This window comes from Microcaecilia unicolor, chromosome 4 (genome assembly GCF_901765095.1).
Source record: "Microcaecilia unicolor chromosome 4, aMicUni1.1, whole genome shotgun sequence".
Lineage (NCBI taxonomy): Eukaryota > Metazoa > Chordata > Amphibia > Gymnophiona > Siphonopidae > Microcaecilia > Microcaecilia unicolor.
In genome coordinates this window covers 304782793-304797211 of record NC_044034.1, presented here as the reverse complement: position 1 = coordinate 304797211, position 14419 = coordinate 304782793, and the positions used below count along the sequence as shown (strand labels likewise).

Below are 14419 nucleotides of genomic sequence, written 5' to 3'. Positions count from 1 at the left end.
CTGCAGAAATGATTTATAGTATTAGTAGTATTTTTGAATACTAACGACCCCATCTCTGAAAATAAAATTTAAAGGTAGGCCTGTATTTTGGAAAAGGTGGCAAACAAATTTCATCTGGATGCTAGACCAATTTATTACTAAATAAACAAATTCTTTCATTTGAAGCTTTCTGTGCATTATACCCATCTTTGAAATCTTATTACTCACAATAGTTATGCTTAACTCAATGTATTTTAAACAGCTTCATACCCCTGAGATCGGTGTGATTTACAGGAAGCAAAGCTGTGTTCACCTTCTACATGACAGGTGCTGGACCCAGGGATAGAGAGATGGAGGTTCTATTCTATTTGATCTGGGATGGGGGAAGGGAGGAACAAAGAGATAGGAAGAGTTGCTGGACCCATGTGTTAGAGGGAAAGGTAGAGAAATAGGGATAGATGCTGGACTAGTGGGGGGGAGTAGAAGGGAGGGAGAGGGTGAGAGAAGGGAGGAGAGGAAGTGGGGGGGGAAGACACTGGACCCAGGAGGGAGAGAAGGGAAAAGACACTGTAGCCAAGAGGGCAGATGATGGAAGTAGGGAGGAGAGAGTGGCAAGTTGTAGGTAAAACAGTCAAAAGAAGAAAATTGATAGAAAGAAATATGGACAGGCAGAAAATAAATTAAAGAAAGCTCTAAGGAACTGGAGGAGATAAAAATGACAAAAACAGGAAATCTTGGCAATAGAGTTAAGAGAAGATGACAAAAGTAGAAACCACAGACAGAGACTAACACAATTAAAAAAAAGTACATGGCCAGACAACAAAGGTAGAAAAAATAATTTTATTTTTAGTTTAAGATAAAGTAGTGTGGTAGCTGTGTTAATTTTTTGTTTTACTTGTAGTTGCTAATATGTAATGTAGTGAATGGAAATGTCAGTTTTTGAAATTCACGTCTGCTATCTGTATAGCAATATAAAGGGAAAATATTTTTGTTTTTTTGGTGTTGCCCTCCATGTTAAGAGCCTGGTTTTGGGCGTTTCAGCTGAATTTGTGTCTACATAATTTATTAGTTTATGGTCACTCTTAGGGTTTTTTTTTTTGTTGTTGTTGTTGGACCTAGGGACTGGTGTACTATTTTCAATTATGCCTTTTTATAAGAGCCATGGCTGGTAAAATGGGTGTGGCTACCTTAGGGACGAAGCCATATATAGTAACCCCACCCTTGTTTGGCCCTATATGAGTACTGGTACCTTTTTTATTACAAAAAAAGCACTGGGTAGCTTAATCAGCTATTTAGCATGCATTTTAATATGCTGTACACTGATGTCAGCAGTGCAGAAACCCTTTCAGCATACAATAGCCATTAACAAGCAAGCAAACTGCTCATTAAGGCTGCGCTGCAGCCCGCGGTAAGCTTTCTGCATCAGCCCCCCCCCCCCCCCCCCCCAGTTAGAGGCAATATTCAGTATGTTAATTGGGTAACTATTCAGCTAAAGTTAGACCAGGAAAAAGGCTGTCCTAACTTTATCTGGACAGGTATCAGTTTGAATATTGCTAGTGCCAGAGGCTGCATTATACTGTACCTGGATATTTGGCACTGGTGTTCAGATATGGCCTGCAGCTGAATATCCGAGTATAAAAAGCCTGCAGCAGCCAGTATTTTTAAAAATATCTGACCACTGCGAGCTGAATATCAACTGTAGACTTATAGGGACTGCTGTTCTAGAAACACTGGCTATGACAGGGTTGATATCCAAAGCAATTTAACTGGCCAGAAATGCTCCTAGCTGTTTAAATTGCCTATTCGGGACTATGCTAATTTTCAGCAGGACTTAACTAGTTAGTGCTGCTGAAAATAACCAGTGTGCACTGAACCGAAAACTGGCTATTTTGGGGGCATTCCGGAGCTAGAGTCGTATATTGGCCAGTTAAGTGCCAGATTAACTGCATAAATAGGACCACACAGAAGTCAGTCCAATCTTTATGCAGTAACCCACAGCCGATTAAGTGCTGAATAGCACACTTAACTGGCTATGCACTAGCTGGCTCCACAAACCCGGAAATTCAATGCCGGTGCCTGCACATCGCCCAGCATTGGATTTCCGGGTTTAACACCAGCAGCGGTCAGCACAATATTGATCACCGCCGGCTGAATATCAGGCCCCAAATTTTCATCTTTAGTTCTAAGAATGAAGATTTATTCTGATAGTTACCCTGTATAACTAACACATTGAGAGGCATTTTCGAACGGGGATGCCCATCTCTGAGGATGTCCCCACGAAGGGGCGGGGAACCCGTATTATCAAAACAAGATGGGCGTCCATCTTTCTTTTCAATAATACGGTCGGGGACGCCCAAATCTCAACATTTAGGTCGACCTTAGAGATGGTAGACCTAAATGTTGAGATGGTTGACCTTAGAGATGGGCGACCTCGGTTTTCGCCGATAATGGAAACTGAGGACGCCCATCTCAAAATCGACCAAATCCAAGCCATTTGGTCGTTGGAGGAGCCAGCATTCTTAGTGCACTGGTCCCCCCTCAAATGCCAGGACACCAACCGGGCACCCTAGGGGGCACTACAGTGGACTTCACAAATTGCTCCTAGATGCATAGCTCCCTTACCTTGGGTGCTGAGCCCCCCAACCCCCCCCCCCCAAAAGAAAAACCCACTACCCACAACTGTACAACACTACCATAGCCTTTACAGGGTAAAGGGGGGCACCTAGATGTGGGTACAGCAGGTTTCGGGTAGGTTTTGGAGGGCTCCCATTTACCACCACAAGTGTAACAGGTAGGGGGGGATGGGCCTGGGTCCGCCTGCCTGAAGTGCACTGCAGTACCCACTAAAAACTGCTCCAGGGACCTGCATACTGCTGTGATGGAGCTGGATATGACATTTGAGGCTGGCATAGAGGCTGGAAAAATTTTTTTTTTAATTTGTTTTTTTTTAGGGTGGGAGGGGGTTGGTGACCACTGGGGGAGTACGGGGAGGTGATCCCCAATTCTCTCCAGTGGTCATCTGGTCAGTTCGGGCACCTTTTCGAGGCTTGGTCGTGAAAAAAATTGGACCAAGTAAAGTCGACCACATGCTTGTCAGGGATGCCCTTCTTTTTTCCATTATCGGCCAAGGATGCCCATCTGTTAACCATGCCCCTGTCCCGCCTTCGGTACACTGCCGACATGCCCCCATGAACTTTGATTGTCCTCACAATGGAAAGCAGTTAAGGACGCCCAAAATCGGCCTTCGATTATGCCGATTTGGGCAACCCGGACAGAAGGACGCTCATCTCCCGATTTGTGTCCGAAGATGGGCATCCTTCTCTTTCGATTATGCAGCTGATAGTCACTTACCCTTTGTTTTGACACTACTACGAAGGCTTCTACATATTGGATATCAGTCAAAACAATACCCGTCTCCTATTACAAATAAGAAAAGAGAAGACTGGATTTGTCAGTTATTATTATTATTATTTATTGCATTTGTATCCCACATTTTCCCACCTATTTGCGGGCTCAGTGTGGCTTACAATAAGACATGAATAATAGAAATACATTTGATTCGACTAAGTTATGGATTACATTGAACAGAGTTGTGCGAGACATTCGAATGTCAATAGGAGTATAACAATGGGACATCAACATGGAAACATTAGAAGGAGACAATGGGAAAAAGGGCATTGTTAGAAACCTGGTATATAATGTACTTTGTTTCATGAGTAAGTGAATGATTGACAGGATAGAGGGATGGGGGATCAGAAGTGGATGTGTGTTGAGTTGGTGACCAATGAGTGTGGTTTCTAAGTGTTTTGGCTCTTTCCGTAAGTTTGTTCAAATAGGTGAGTCTTCAGTAGTTTACGGAAGGAGGCTTGTTCACTAATCGTTCTTAGGTTGCGCGGTAGTGTATTCCAAGACTTAGTGCTCATGTAGGAAAAGGTTGACGCGTGTATCGTCTTGTACTTCAACCTCTTGCAAGTTGGGTAGTGAAGGTTGAGGTGAGTTCGGGATGATTTTTTGGCGTTTCTGGGTGGTAGGTCTATTAAATCAGTCATGTACGCTGGGGCTTCACCGTGAATAATCTTATGGACTAACGTGCAAATTTTAAAAGTAACGCGGTCCTTGAGTGGAAGCCAATGTAGCCTCTCACGCAGTGGTTTTGCCCTTTCATATTTAGGTTTTCCGAGGATGAGCCTGGCTGCTGTGTTCTGGGCTGTTTGAAGCTTCTTCAGTATTTGCTCTTTGCAGCCTGCGTATAATGAGTTGCAGTAATCCAAGTGGCTGAGGACAAGGGATTGCACTAGGCTGCGGAAGACGAATCTAGGGAAGAATGGTCTTATCCTTTTCAATTTCCACATGCTGAAGAACATTTTCTTGGTTATGTTGTTTGCGTGAGTTTCAAGTGTTAGGTGGCGGTCGATTGTCACACCGAGGATTTTTAGCGTTTCTGAGATTGGAAGTTTTAGGTTTGGTGTGTTTATCACATTGACTTCGGTTGTGTTGTATTGGGAGGTGAGTATCAGACATTGGGTCTTTTCCGCGTTTAGTTTCAGGCGGAATGCATCTGCCCATGTGTTCATGATATGTAGACTTTTATTGATTTCGTTGGAGATTTCTTTGGTGTCTTGTTTGAATGGGATGTATATTGTCACATCGTCGGCGTATATGTATGGGTTTAGGTTTTGTTTTGATAGGAGTTTTGCTAGAGGGATCATCATTAGGTTGAATATGGTTGGCGATAGAGGTGATCCTTGTGGGACTCCACATTCCAGTATCCATGCCTTGGACTTGGTTGAGTTTGATGTGACTTGATACGAGCGCAGGGTTAGGAACCCCTTGAACCAATTCAGGACGTTTCCTCCGATGCCAAAGTATTCAAGTATGTGTAGTAGGATTCCATGGTCAACCATGTCGAAGGCGCTTGACATGTCGAATTGTAAGAGGAGTATATTGTTGCCCGTTGCGATTATTTGTTTGAATTTAGTCATAAGGGTGACTAATACTGTTTCTGTGCTGTGATTTGAACGGAATCCTGATTGGGCATCATGCAGTATTGAATGTTTGTCTAGGTAGCTTGTGAGTTGTTTAGTTACCACACCTTCTGTTATCTTGGTTATTAGTGGTATGGATGCTATTGGCCTGTAGTTGGTTATTTCGCTCGCGTTTTTCTTTGTGTCTTTGGGAATTGGTGTGAGTAAGATTTTTCCTTTTTCTTCTGGGAAGAGTCCGTTTTGTAGCATGTAGTTTATGTGGTTAGTTAGGTTTATTATGAATTGTTGAGGAGCAGATTTCATGAGGCTATTTGGACATATGTCTAGTTTGCAGTTGGATTTGGCATATTTTTTGAGAGTTTTGGAGATGAGGTTTTCTGATAATAGTTCAAATTCGGTCCAGGTTCTGTCTGCTGGGTGTGTTCCTTCTTCTGGGTCTAGACAGTCTAGGAGAGTGGTGTATTCTGTAGGGCTGGCGGGTATTTTGTGTCGTAATAGTACAATTTTCTCCTTGAAGTGATTTGCAAGGTTGTCGACACTTGGTATATCTTTGTCATTGGTTGTAACAGGTGTGGTGTCTAACAGTTTGTTCACGAGGTTGAAGAGTTTATGTGTGTCTTTGTAGTTTGGTCCTATTAATGTTTTATAATGTAGAATTTTTGTCTGTTTGATAGTGTATTTGTATTTTCTCCGTAGTTGTTTCCAGTCATTTAGTGTTTGTTCGTCTCTCTTTTTATTCCAGGCTCGTTCAAGTCTCCTGACTTGTGATTTCAGTTTTTTTAGTTCTTCGGTGAACCATGGATTTGCATTTTTCCTGTGTGATGTTCTGGTTTGGGCTGGGGCGATTTTGTCTAGTGTCGTTGTGCTTATATCGTCCCATTCTTGGAGGAATTGGATGGTGTTAGCGTTTGTAGTCCATTCGCTCTGGTAGATTTGTTGCCAGAATGTTGTGGGGTCTATTTTTCCTCTCGTTGTGTAGGTTGTTCGCTCATGTTTATTGATTGTGTTTAGTTGTGTTTTTCGCCAGAAAAGAGTAACGTTTGCTTTATGGTGGTCTGACCATAGTGTGGGTGTCCATCTTGTATTGGTGAGTGTGATAGTTGAGTCCGGTTCGAGTCTATTTGTTATTATATCTAGTGTGTGTCCTTTTTTGTGGGTTGGTTGTAAGCTGGGTGTTTGCAGATCCCAGAGTTGTAGGAATTCTTTGAATTCTCGTGTGCTTGGTAGGTTGTCATCTTCTAGGTGTAAGTTGATGTCGCCTAGTATGAGGATGTTTGAGGCTGATACGCAGGTATTCGAGATGAAATCCATGAGTTGTGTTTGGGTGTCTTGCCATTTTCCTGGCGGCCTGTAGAATAGGATTGTGTTGAGGTGTCCTATTAGGCTTGGATGGTTGATTCTTGTCGATGCAATTTCGAGTTGTGGTGAGGTAGATTCACCTGTGATTGTGATGGTGAATTCAGGTTTGTATATTATAGCTATTCCGCCTCCTCTTTTTTCTCCATTTCTTGTCCAGTGCGTGATTTTGTATTCTGGTGGGCATGTTTGTAGGATGGCGGGGTCTGTAGGACTATGAAACCAGGTTTCTGTGATAAATAAGAGGTCTAGTTTGTCTGTGGTAATCCAATCTAGTATGTCTACTGAGTTGCTTACTGCTGATCTTGCATTGACGTATCCTAGTTGGATTGGGTGATGTGGTTCCGAGGTGGGGTTAGATGTGTTTATTTTTATTAACTGTCTGTTTCTTCGGTGGTTGGGTTTGTGGTTGTCACTGTTTTCCTTATTTTGTCGGTGATGTACATATCCGGGGTTTATTCCAGTTGGTTGGTTGTTGTGTCTTTGATCTGGTAGGTTGTTTAAAGGTTGTGCATAGGATTGGTGATATGTAAGTGGGTTGTTGTGGTTATTGTTTTGGGCGTGCATTATGTGTATGTGAGTGTTATGGGGATTGTGAGTAGTGGGGTTGTTGTTGTTTAGGTTGTGGGTTGTGTTTGGGTGTAAGAATATAATCAGACACTGGATGGTTATGAGTATATTGCTGGTGTTCATTTCTATGTGTTGTACGCTGTGACAAATAGGCATCTGGTGTACATTTGAGCGATACAAGGTTTGCAATTGCATTTGAGCTTAGCTACAATTCAAGCGGGTAGTGCTGACATTTTCAATTAAGCTTAGTAACAATTTAATTTAATTTAGAGCTGGCAGCATTTCAGTGCTAGGCAGGCGCAGTGTTGCTTATATTTGTATCCATCATTTTCTAAAAACAACCCACCTGGTTATTTCTGTACACAATTTAAGGCTCTATGTCAGCTGCCAGGTATAAGTTGTGACACTTGTAAGATATCAATCCCTACCCAAGGCAGTTTTTATCATTTTCTTCCTCAGTACTTCAGCATCTTGGGTAGAAGAACTTGCTGCTGAAGCAAGAGCTGGTGGTAACAATACTTCATACTAGGTAAGAACTGGGTCTATGTAATTTGTAAAATTGTTTTTTTTTTTTTGCTATTTGGAATGAGAGTGTTAGCAGTTTCAGCGGTTTGTTTTTCCCTACTAGCCACATTTGTCTCAATAGAGGTCAATTAGTAGTTTACATTAAAAAGTGCAAAATTAACCCCAACCATAAATTGGGTTTACTTTAGGTAAACTGTAGGTCATTAGCAGAGCAAAAAAAAAAGAAAAAAACAAAAAGGCACACAACTGCTTACAAAACAGTATATAAAAAACAACAAAGCAGTGGAATCAAATGCATTTATTGGAACAATACCCGACGTGGCCACGTTTCGCCCTCAGGCTGCGTCAGGGGTACAAACTATGAAAACAAAACACAAGTATAAAAACATATACAGCCATACATAATAACAATGTCATAAGCATGATTCAACAAATAAAAAACGATGTCATAAGCAAGATTCAACAAATAAAAAACAATTATTTAAAAATTTTAAACGATTGTTTATATATGTTGAATCAATTTTTAAATAATTGTTTTTTATTTGTTGAATCATGCTTATGGCATCATTTTTTATTTGTTGAATCATGCTTATGACATTGTTATTATGTATGGCTACATATGTTTTTATACTTGTGTTTTGTTTTCATAGTTTGTACCCCTGACGCAGCCTGAGGGTGAAACGTGGCCACGTCGGGTATTGGTCATTAGCAGAGTAAACAAAAATAAAGGAAAGGTTAAAGAAGATAGAGCTCTAATTAGACATAAGCACTCTGTCTACACTCCAGACCTTAGAAATCTCCCTGAGCTACTGAGAGAAGCAGTTGGAGAAAGAGTGATCAAAGAACCAGAATGCATGGCCCAATTGAAAGCTAAGACTCAGGAAGTCCTGTCTCAAGCCAGTGAAAGAGAACAGGTCACATACTTGAGAGGTTGTCCGAAGCATAAGTCAGAAGAGGTTAACCAAGCTGCAGGAGCAGGTAACCCTTATGACAAAGGGGCTGCTTGCTGACCTGAAGGAGGCAAAAGGAGCCCAACTGAGTTGCAAAGAAGCGACGGGAGAGTGCCTTGGCTAAATTTTGCCTGTTCCATGAACAGTATAGACAGCTGGAGATTCAGGTGGAATAGCTGTGCTGTGAAGAGGCACAGCTCAGCAGAAGTTGCCAAATGCTGGTTGAGACAACCAGTTGGGAGAAAGAGAAGGAAACGTCAAGAACAGTTGGAGAGAAGTGTTCCAGCTGATCAGTTTCAGGAAATGAAGGAAGGTAGCCAAGAAAGTTCAAAAGCTGACAGAAGATCCAAGTGCTGAAGAACCAAATGAACTGGTTGACAGTCCAGATCGAGGGCTGTCAGTCCACAGCAGAGACTGCAGAATCTGAAGTGGAGCAGCTGCAGCAAGAGGTGGCAGCAATAGTGCCATTGTGTCAGCATACTGAGCTGCAAGGGCAACTAGATGGAGTCTTGCAGAGTTGTGAGGAGCTGAAAGCAAGGGCAGGAACTGAGTCTTCATGAGGAGGGGGGCAGCTAGAGAGAGAAAGCAGTCCAGCTAGAGTGTACCAGGCTGGCAGAAGTGAATGGATTGTTGACCCAGCAGCTGGTAGAAATGGAAAAGAAGGTGTGCACAGAGTATGTCAACGTGCAGCAGCACCGAGAGGAAATGGCAGTGCTAGGGAGTAGAGTGTACATACTGCAAGGCCAGCTGGCCCAGACGGAAGTCTCCAGGGGGAGGCATAGAAATAGTTGGAGGATATGTCTTCAGCCATGTTATAAAAAATCCCTGATGAAGCCGGACACAGTGAAACTGGGACCCCCAGTTGGAGTGGTAAAAAGATTGGCGCTATTTGCTAGAGACATGAAGGGATCAGCATATTAATAGAAGGCACACTTTGGGATAAAATTGCGAAGATGATAAGCTGAAGATATTTTGATTTTTTTGTCATTCAAGTTTGATATTGTTTTCGAGATTAATATATTGGTGAACTGTATTAATATTAATATATTGGTTAAAAGACCTTACCTATAGGGTTGTGCTATGATGGAAAAAATAGTGCTGACCATCTCCATTAGACACTAATTCTGCACAATTTGATTTCTGAGCACACACTATAAAAATTAAAAAAATTATAAATATATCATAATATATTGAAAAGTGTTAAAATTGATACAAAAGGAAGAATAGTTAATCACCCATGATCATGGTACTATTGGAATCAAAAGTCCCACAATGGACAGAGAGTGGCCTCACCAGTATTGAGAAGGAGACCCAGTCCAGTGTCCCGGAGGTTTGGAGAACAGTAACAGAGAATGTGGGTGGATTGAGTGAACTGTTACAGGCATATGAGGAAGCCACTGTGAAACAGTTGAAGGGCATTACAATAACGTTCTCAGAGAATGGGAAACCCATGAGCTTCATTTTGGAGTTTTACCCTGCAGCTGAGGACCAGAATGCAGTCAAAGAATGCAGAGCTATTGACAAGCTCTTAAGAGACTGGGCAAGTACTTCCTTGCTTGTGGAGTGTGAAAGCTCCCAGTGTTAAGTAGCCCAGAAAAGGGTGCCAGAGTAAGCAAGGAAGATCTATCGCACAGACCCCCTTGTTTACTAAGCCACGCTAGCGGCTGCCATGCACTAATGCCAACACAGCCCATTCACTTTGAATGGGCTGTGTCAGCATTGCTGCACAGCTTAGTAAACAGGGGGGAGAATGTTTACTTTGAAGATAAGTAGAGTGAAGGAGTGGGCTTGAAAGAGCCGACATGTTTTGGACAAGGATGCCTCAGGCAGAGACAGTGTGGTCTAAAAGAATCCCTGGCTGTGAAACTGAGTCCTGGAGCAGCGGTTGCGTGAAGATGTGGCTCCAGAATAGAGGACAGATAGACAAATCCAGATAGTGCAAGGCCATTGGTGTGATGGGGCAAATTATCATTGTCAACTGCTGACCAACTTCATGGACTTCATTTCAAACACATGTGTAACCAACTCCAATACACTAGTACTAGGAGACATCAACCTTCACTTAGAAGACCCGAACTCTATCAACGCACGAGAATGTAAGAAATTTCTCCATTTATGCGATCTCAAATGGCCACAAATGCAAGCAACCCACGTCAAAGGGCACACACTTGATCTCATCTCACACAAACTCTCAACAGACCAGAACCTAACAATAACAAATGCGAAATGGACAGAGACACCCTGGATCGACCACTACAAACTAAATTATCCCTACATTGGCGGAAGAAGGGTATACAACGAATACTAGAACACACATCCTACAGCACAAGAGGTCAAGTAGACACGAAAACATTCTGGCAACTAATATACAATAACGAATGGGCAACACAGACTCTATATACTACCTCATAGAATGGGACAAAAGATGCAAAAGCATACTAGATGAAGTTGCGCCCTTACGAACAAGAACCCCACCAAGCATAACTCGACACCATGGTTCAACGATGAACTGAAAAAGTTAAAAACACAAACCAGGAAACTCAAACGAGCATGGAACAAAACAAAAGATGAACATACACTCAACACATGGAAACAAATACAAAGAAAATACAAATACGCAATAAGACAGGCCAAAAGATCATACTATAAAACCAAAATAGGGACAGATTACTAAGACATGAAGAAATTATACCAACTCGTGAACAAACTCCTAGACACCAACTTGGTCACTACCACGAATACAGACATCCCATCTGCACATAAACTTGCGAAGTAATTCAATGAAAAAATTGTAAACCTACGCAACACGCTACCCTCAGAACACCGACATTGAAAACTTCCTTAATGAATTGGACCCAACCATTGGAGAATACCCAGCAGATCGGACCTGGTTAAACTTCGCCCTCCTTACCGTCGAAACAGTTACCCAGGCGATTAGTAGGTTTTCCAGCACTCACTGTCAACTAGATACCTGTCCCAGCTACCTAATGAAATCCTCCCCTGACCGCTTCATAGCAGACCTCACATCCCACCTAAATTACGTGCTTCAGCAAGGCCTCTTCCCTAAGGAAAATGGCAATATCCTACTCACCCCAATACCAAAAGATACCAAGAAAAAAACCAAACGAAATCACTAACTACCGTCCAGTAGCACCTATCCCGTTGGTGGTCAAACTGATGGAAATCATGGTAACCAAACAACTTACAGATTACATAAACAAATTCTCAATATTACACGAATCACAGTCAGGCTTTCACCCCCTCCACAGCACGGAAACAGTATTACTCACTCTTCTAGCCAAATTCAAGCAGGAAATAGCAACAGGCAAAAACATCCTTCTCCTCCAATTCGACATGTCTAGTGCATTCAACATGGTAAACCATAATACATTAATAAGATTACTAGATAAGTTCGGGCTTGGTGGAAACATGCTTAACTGGATCAAGGGCTTCCTAACCACAGGAACATATCAAGTAAAATCAAATTCAAACATATCACCGTGGAAAGCAGACTGTGGAGTACCACAAGGATCGCCATTATCACCAATGCTATTCAACTTAATGATGACCCCACTTGCCAAGTCCTTATCCAACCATGGCCTTAATCCTTTCATATATGCAGACAATGTCACAATATACATTCCTTACAAAACCAAACTGACAGAAATCACCAAGGAAATCAAGCTCGGCCTGATCATGGATTCATGGGCAAATGCATTTCAACTAAAACTCAAAGAAAAAACTCATTGTCTCATCCTCTCATCCCAACACAGCGCGGACATCCCCACAAGTATCAACACCCCAGATCACACCCTTCCTATCTCAGACAGCTTGAAAATCCTCGGCGTTACAATGGACCGTAACTTAACACTAGAGAGCCAAGTGGCATCCACAACAAAGAAAAAGTTCCACTCAATGTGGAAACTCAAACGCGTGGAGCAATTCTACCAGAGGGAAGCATTTCGCAACCTGATACAATCAATTGTTCTACATCATTTAGATTACTTGAATGGAATTTATGCGGGATGTAAAGAACAAACCTTAAAGAAACTTCAGACCGCTCAAAACACGGCAGCTAGGCTTATATTTGGTAAAACGCAATTTGAAAGCGCAAAACCCCTCCGCAAAAAACTACACTGGCTCCAAATCAAAGAACACATCGCCTTCAAAATCTGCACCCTGGTTCACAAAATCATCTACGGAGAAGCCCCGAGTTACATAGCACACTTGATCGACTTACCAATTAGAAATACATCCGAATCAACATGATCTTATCTAAATCTGCACTACCCAAGCTGCAAAGGACTTAAATACAAAACAACTTACACATCTAGTTTTTCCTACATAAGCGCACAACTGTGGAACGCAATACCAAAAGCCTTGAAAATGACGCAAGACCACCTAAACTTCTGGAAATCACTAAAAACCAACCTGTTTAAAAAGGCACACCCTACCAATCCAACTTAAATGCCTATCTCTGCAACACAACCAAACTAAAGCACGTAATGGACATAACACAACTCTTCCGTTCTCCGATTCCCTAATGTGGCTGTGCCACATGAACTTGATCTTACCACATCATCACTCTGTATTTGTTCACACCGGAGCCTGCAAAGGCCTCTCCAGTACTATGTAAGCCACATTGAGCCTACAAATAGGTGGGAAAATGTGGTGGGATACAAATGTAACAAATAAATAAATAGGAACAACAAACATAGTTTGAAATATCTATATGCAAATGCCAGAAGCCTAAGAAATAAGATGGGAGAGTTAGAATATATTGCACTAAATGAAAAATTAAGATATAATAGGCATCTCTGAGACCTGGTGGAAGGAGGACACCAGTAGGACACTGTCATACCAGGGTACAAATTATATCGTAGTGATAGGGTGGATGGATTGAATTGATGGAGAGGTAGCACTTTATGTTAAGGAGGGCCTTGAATCAAATCAAAGAACTAGTGGTTAGAGCACTGGTCTTGACATCCAGAGGTGGTTGGTTCAAATTCCACTGCTGCTCCTTGTGATCTTGGGCAAGTCGCTTAACCCTCCATTGCCTCAGGTACAAACTTAGATTGTGAGCCCACCAGGGACAGAGAAATACCCAGTGTACCTGAATATAACTCACCTTGAGCTACTACTGAAAAAGTGTGAACAAAATCTAAAAAAATAAAAAACAGACTATAAATTCTTCAGGACACAAAACACAATATTATCAGAAATGAGGGAGGCTCACAAACTGGGGAACACAATAATAATGGGTGATTTCAATTACCCCGATATTGACTGGTAAATGTCACATCTGGGCATGCTAGGGAGGTAGCAGGTACAAGAACCAACACGAGGAGGAAAATTCTAGACCTAGTCCTTAGTGGAGCGTATGATCTGGTGCAGAAGGTAATGATGCTGGGGCCACTAGATAACAGTGATCATAATATGATCAGATTTGATATCAGCTCTGGAGTAAGTACACATAGGGAATCTAATACATTAGCATTTAACTTTCAGAAAGGAGACTATGATAAAATGAAAAGAACAGTGGAAAAAAATACTTAGAGGAACAGCTGCACCGGTCAAAAATTTACATCAGGTATGGATGCTGTTCAAAAATACCTTCCTGGAAGCCCAGGCCAGTTATATTCCATGTATTAAAAAAAGGAGGAAGGAAGCCAAATGATAGCTGGCATTGTCACAACGTTAGATGAAGGAAGTTATTAGAGCTAAAACAAAATCCTTCAGAAAATGGAAGAAGGAACCGACTGAAAATAATAAGAAACAGCATAAGGAATGGCAAGTCAAATGCAAAGCTCTGATAAGGAAAAAAAGAGAGACTTTGGAAAAAAAAAAAAAAGATTGTATTGGAGGCAAAAAGACATAGTAAAAACCTTTTAGGTATATTAGAAGCAATAAGCCAGCAAAAGAATCAGTTGGACTGCTAGGAGGAGTAAAAGGGGCACTCGGGCAAGACAAAGCCATACTACTACTACTACTACTTAGCATTTCTATAGCGCTACAAGGGTTACGCAGCGCTGTACAAGTTAAAACATGGGGAAG

General features: G+C 41.8%; 1 protein-coding gene across 1 annotated transcript in view; it reads right to left on the bottom strand.

Moving 5' to 3' along the window:
* The window catches only part of LOC115469712 (disintegrin and metalloproteinase domain-containing protein 9-like), a 238436-nt gene that overhangs the window by 126354 nt on the left and 97663 nt on the right, over window positions 1–14419 (bottom strand). The window contains exon 7 of the mRNA XM_030202499.1: window positions 3331–3396. Within this exon, the coding sequence (XP_030058359.1) occupies window positions 3331–3396 (66 nt within the window). The remainder of the gene's footprint in view (window positions 1–3330; window positions 3397–14419) is intronic.